Source organism: Uloborus diversus, chromosome 7 (genome assembly GCF_026930045.1).
Source record: "Uloborus diversus isolate 005 chromosome 7, Udiv.v.3.1, whole genome shotgun sequence".
In the NCBI taxonomy this organism is placed as follows: domain Eukaryota; kingdom Metazoa; phylum Arthropoda; class Arachnida; order Araneae; family Uloboridae; genus Uloborus; species Uloborus diversus.
In genome coordinates this window covers 30,350,043-30,356,042 of record NC_072737.1, presented here as the reverse complement: position 1 = coordinate 30,356,042, position 6,000 = coordinate 30,350,043, and the positions used below count along the sequence as shown (strand labels likewise).

The 6,000-nt window shown below is 31.9% G+C and overlaps 1 protein-coding gene across 1 annotated transcript; it reads right to left on the bottom strand.

Annotated features, from left to right (window-relative positions):
- Positions 1–235: 235 nt before the first annotated feature.
- LOC129226485 (cuticle protein 10.9-like) lies at positions 236–5,980 on the bottom strand. The gene is made up of 4 exons (XM_054861096.1): positions 5,842–5,980; positions 3,261–3,383; positions 1,940–2,309; positions 236–452 (listed from the first exon to the last, which is right to left on the bottom strand). Exons 1-3 carry the CDS (start codon positions 5,911–5,913, stop codon positions 1,986–1,988), a joined length of 519 nt encoding a protein of 172 aa, XP_054717071.1. The 5' UTR covers positions 5,914–5,980; the 3' UTR covers positions 236–452; positions 1,940–1,985.
- Positions 5,981–6,000: the final 20 nt, after the last annotated feature.

Genomic DNA, 6,000 nt, shown 5'->3' with positions numbered 1-6,000 from the left:
GTTAAAATTTTCAAAATGCATTGATTTATTTGAAAGTCTGTGAACATGTTCGTCTTTTTGAAAGTATGATTGATCAACGTTTATGAAGTAATCAATGCCAAAATATTCTCTATCATTCACAAATATTGCTTTTCTTATATATTTATCTTTCTTGCACCCACAATAATGCAGTTAGTAAAATAAATAATGAAAAAGACATGAAATTAAAACAAAATAGCTTTTATTTTGTGCGTAACACTGTACAAAACGAGAGGCATAAATAACACATAAATAGAGAGGAGCCAGAGCAGCTGCATAGTAAGAAGAGAGCGAAGCTGCGTCTGTGCCATCATCTCTGCATTACTTAACACTGTCTCCAGACATAACAGCTTTCCAACACATAATACCATGGCCGACCAGGGTTTTACTGCGAAAGAGCGCTACACCAAAGTCCTTGAGCAAATATAAAGTTCCTGCACAAGAAAATGGATGAGATTAAGTACAGAATATATTTTGAAGCGTTTAATTTCAATACAAAGGACATTACATAATTGATCAATTACTGGCAGCATTTTTTAGCTTTATTGGAGTTCATTAATCATTTTCTTGACAGCATAAAAGTAATTAATTTTTAGAAATGAAATGCATCAAATTGTATCTCCTTAACTTTCATCACTTAAATTTTCATCCATTATTGTGTCAACACAGTCATCGAAACTAGCTGTCAGTAAAACCCGTCTTTCGAATCAAATAGTTTTAGATATTTTTTTCTTGCTAGGAGCAATCCAACTTGACTAATTTTATTGTTTAGTTTTAAATGAAATTGAATTCGAACGGAACAGTTATGTGATTATTAGGATATGATATTAAAGAATAATTGGGGTTAATATGAGTTTCCAATTACGTTCGTTAGTTCCGCCGGAATTTCTGAAAAAATGAGTTCAATGTCTGCTGCTGAGGGCTAGTTGATCCTCTGCACCTCATATTTGAAAGATTCTTGAAACTCGTTTTGAAGAAGGAGAATGTTTGATAGCTAATATCACGTATCACGTACCTTCTTGCTTAGTTTCAAAAAATATTGGTGAAATGTGGTGTTTTTTTTTAAAGGTTTATTTAGGAAACATTCTCCGAGATTAAGCAGTAAGTAACCGCCCTTAAGCAAGGGCTAAGGCAGAACTACTTGCAATATACCGACAGCCTGGTTATTACATCCAGACACCGGTTTTATCCTTGTTATGTGGTCATTAGTCTGAAATAGTCAATAACCGAGCTGAAGGCAGGTGTCATCTCATTGAAGCTGAGAGTGCCAACAAAAGCCGAACTATCCAGCGTGATTATTGTCAATCTCAGACTGTTGAGTCCATAACAAGGGTCGAAACAACAGTCTCTGAAGGACGTAATAGGTTGTCAATATATTTCATGTCATGCTCTGAAATGTTAAGCTATGAAAATGTGCAAATATTTAAATGAGTTGTATCAAGAATATAATGTGTTAAGTGCTGGTAAAGTAAAATGAAAAAAAAAAATAATGGATCAGAAATCTTTAAAACATAATAGCAGTGTTACATTTTTTGAGTATAGTCCCGATTAAAAACAAGATACACTCTAAAAACAACAATTTGAAAAATAACGAAAAAATACTGAAATTTGAACATATCGCGAGTCAAAATGGCTCTGACTACGTGGGACTCAAATTTGAAACATCCAAATACTCCTCAAATACTCAAACCCAAATGTGTGCTCAATTTTGAGGTATTTGTCCTCATTTTTGAATACGTAATAATTTTGAAACTGACTATTATATACTCATTTTTGAGTAAGAATTAATTCAGCTTACTATTTGAACACGTGGGTACTCATATTTGAAACAAAAGGTTTCAAGAAAATTTGAAAGCATGAATGTACTCATTTTTGAAAACTTCATTTTTCTCAGTGTAGAACCTATTTAAATATTCCTTACCTAAAAACAATTAATAATTTACAAGTATCCTAGAAGATGAATTTGTTTAGTAAGGTGCTGCATGATGTCCGTAGGACGGCCTGGGGGCATAAGCTTGGGGTGCGTGGTGGGGTGCAGATGCGTGGAGTTCAACATCAGCGGGGTTTTGGGCTTCGGTTCCTGGCTCATTGGTCTTGATTTGAGCTCTGTAACCGTGGGCGTCAGCGACGTAGTCGACCTGTCTGTAGACTCCATGGGCGTCGGTGTAACCGTAACTGCCTTGCACGTTACCGTGACCGTCACTGTGCTCTTGGCGGGTCTGCTTGAAGTCTCCAGAGTGAGCATCTCCTCCTACGATGTCGAATCCGTATTGGTAGGGGATGGGCTGGGCCTGAAAAAGTGAAAAATATATTTTTAAAAACAAAAATACACTATTAAACTTTTCTACTAGTTGTAGAAAAATTCGGGGAAAAAAAGCTATATTGAGCTTATCATTAAAGTTAAGTTTCATTTAGTGTTCTGTTAGGTTTTATTGTTTTATTTTAGTTTATTTCACTTATTTACATTTTTTGATTTTTTGTCCTAGTTTGATTTTCGGTTTCTTTTTTTTTTCTATTTGTAAGCTAAATTTTAAGTTTCGGTTAAATTTGACTAAAAGTTATGCTTCGTTGAAATCATAAACCAAAATTAAAATTCTGGGCCTGAAAATTTAAAAAAGGCATGTTCTCGGATTTTCTCATAAACTGCATTAGAACATGCTTTTTCTTTCTAATGGTATTAGAACTCTATGTTACTCTGGGAAAGTTTAACTAATTAGCCGGAATTATTATTATTATTATTTTTTATTTTTTTTGCGGAACGAAATGTTTTTTTTTTTTCAAAGGTTATTTTTATGCTACGTTTGATACATGTACTTAAGGACATTAGTGGGACTTAATTTTCCGAATTCATCTTTTTTTTTTTTAATCTAAAGCATAAAACTTGTCAATTTTATATGACATTTAAATTTTATATGAATTAAGGTTCAAGTATAAGATTTGGAAAATAATCTATAAAATAAAAGGGTTCAGGACTGCGCCTAATAAATTTCACTTTTGCGGTTAAATTCACTATAGGGGCCATTTGAACGCTATGTGAAACCATCTCAACTTTGATGTTTAAAGTTGAAAAATTAACTACTTCAAAACATTTTGCACAGCTTCAAATTAGTCAATCGTTTGCAATAAAAACTATTTTATGACTAACTGAGATTTAACTTATTTTTAGAGTTCATGAGTTTATAGCATTTTTTGCTCCAAATGAATTGAATCAGTTAAATGAACATAAACTATTTCAAACTTACGTAATCTTCATGGTGTCCGTAGGCGGGTGCTGGTGCTGAATATCCTCCATAGACGGGTCCTGGTGCATGATGACCATACCTCTGAGCAATGGCTACAGCCACGAGGGATGCGATGAGGACAAACTAGAAAAGAAATATGCAATGAATACAAGTCTAAGCATAGGTTTTTACGAAATGATGCAAAATAATAAAGATATTATTTCTCACAATAGGCGGCTGGTGCACCAAAAAAAGGGGGGGGGGGGTCAAAAAAGTGTGGGAGTTAGGGGGCATGGCTCTAAATATTTTTTTTTTTTTTTTTGCAAAAGTGGGCTATGTTATTGGCTCTAAATATTGCTGATTAAACAAACTTCTAAAAATGCGCAATATGGCATCAAAAATCTGGACGGATGACCACCGTAGACTTCCTCTTCCATTCCAATGTTCCATTCTTGAGAAATACGATGAGAAAAGTCCATTTATTTATTTTTTTTTTTTATTTTTACTTTTGTGAAATGAATCATTGCATCCTATAAAAATCATTTTTCAACCGACTTTTTAACTCTGAAAAGTGAAGAGACAAGACCCCTTTGCTTTTGAAAGTGAAGGTGTTGCCCCCCTTGTCCCTCCCCCCATACGAGCCGCATATGTTTCTAAAATTTTACTTTCTAGTCACAAATGTGGGTATTGTGCTTTTTTCTTTCCTCTATCCATTGAAAGCATCAAAGCTTATGTTTAGCAAAAATGTGCTGAGGCCAACTTCTTTAGTAATTTTTCTTACAAAACATTACGTATTTATTTAGAACTGTATTTCTTTTAGTGTCTTCCGAATGTTTTTTTTTTCCAACTCTATCTAGTCTTTTTTCAAGATTCACAACTATGCATTGTTTGCTATCAACGTGTTATCTGTATGTTTTAAACGCTGCTGTTAATGGTGACAAGAAAAAAAAGAGGATAATTTCTCTTCTGCCGATGGCAACAGTAGCTTTGTTTACAAAGCAAAAGCGGTAACCTCCTTTTTAGACTAACTGTGCTGCAGTCCTATTAACGATTTTCATTTTCAAGTGGATTTTTATTTATTGTAAAGGATTGAATCAAGGCATTCATATTCATAATAATATCTGCAATTCACTGAGGAAAGCGGATGTAGACTTAAGGTAACGAATCATTTGAACTTTAACTTACAAATCAATACAATTCTCGTTTTAATGTATTGATATACGCTGCTTCTCCTTAATGTGTGCAAGATTTAATATTTCATTGTATGTATATTTCAATTCCGAAAAGTAAGCATTAGATTGTTGATGTTCTTCTCGGGATCAACTTGTTCTAAAGTAATTCAAGAAATTTAAATATTGATTTTGCTTTGTTAAATGTATTTGAAAGAAAGAACTTTATGGCGAAAAAATTAACTGGACTTTTACTTTTTTGCATGCTAAGAAATGAACATTGCATACTATTAAACAGTTCAGGTCGTTCATGTTCCAAAAAAAGAATCATGTATCTTAAGAGTTTGCACAAAAAATAATTTTGATTTAAAACTTTTTTATTAAAAAACGAAAGTGCTAAACTATGCCAAAGAAACGAATTTTTCTTCCGTTCTGCTATAGCTTACGAAATATTTGTTTTAAAAAATATTTCCAAATGCGTTCAATTTTAATAACTTTGAAAGGCTATACAAACATTTCAAATCAAGCTTTATCCTGTTAAAGTGAAATATAAAAACTCTAAAAGTTATTTCCAAAAAATTAATTTCAAAAGACGAAGAAAAAGTAACATAGCAATTCTTGTAAGCGCTTATCGAGTTCCATTTTTATATCACACACACCAAAGTTAAACATTTTAAAATTCTTATCGTATGACATAATGATTTTAAAATTTACTATATTAAAACAAAGAAATTCTATATTTTTTCGTTGAATTAAAAATATAACAACTTGCAAGATAAAATTTATTTCATGAAATGTAAAAAAGAAAAATGCAGCTTCGTTTGAAGATTATTTTGTATTGCCACAGAACGAAACTTCAAGTCAAATGTCCAACTGAATGTAGAAATTAGTTAAAGCACTAAATTTTCTTTAAAAATAAAACAACAACTATACTTTAATTATTTTTATTTTTAGTAATAGCATTCTTGCATTACCAGAGAAAATCTACATTCCAAATACTATTAACTGCCGAAGAAAATGTGAGAAATACTCAATTCGTTTAAAATTAAACACTAGTTTTATCAGATTAAAACGATAAATAACTATTGATTATTATAATTGAACGAAATAATGTTAAGTAAGCACATTTTACAGTGCTAAGAAATCATTCCGCACACTAAATAGTATGGAAAGTCGCTAAAATATTTTATTTCAAAATGATAATATAATATTTATAGTAATAATAATAATATGTAAGTGTACTTGACCAAATATTACACTAAATGTCTTACTGGATATATTAATCTATGTTTTTGAAAGATTTGTAACTTTATAATACAGTTGTAAAATGATCAGTATTAAACCATTAATCCTTTGTAAAAATGGGTAACATTGATAATAATTCTCCAAACAGCCAGAAGATCAGCGAAAAGAAGTCGTATTACTGTACTTACCTTGAACATTTTGACTCTTACTGAAAGTCTTGTATTGCTACAGAGGAGCTGTTGACTATACCTGAATTTCATATCGCGCAGCTTTTATACCCAGCGGAATTGATGACAAAAAAATAATTCTCTCATTTTTTCTGCGGTCGGGACGCCCTCAATTAGCAA

What these genes read in the sequence shown, in the direction of transcription:
- LOC129226485 (XM_054861096.1), bottom strand. Translation starts at nt 5,913, where the DNA reads ATGAAATTCAGGTATAGTCAACAGCTCCTCTGTAGCAATACAAGACTT. An exon ending in TAAGAGTCAAAATGTTCAAG is followed by an intron (nt 3,384 to 5,841) that starts GTAAGTACAGTA and finishes TTTCTTTTCTAG; the next exon opens with TTTGTCCTCATCGCATCCCT. An exon ending in ACGGACACCATGAAGATTAC is followed by an intron (nt 2,310 to 3,260) that starts GTAAGTTTGAAA and finishes TCACTTTTTCAG; the next exon opens with GCCCAGCCCATCCCCTACCA.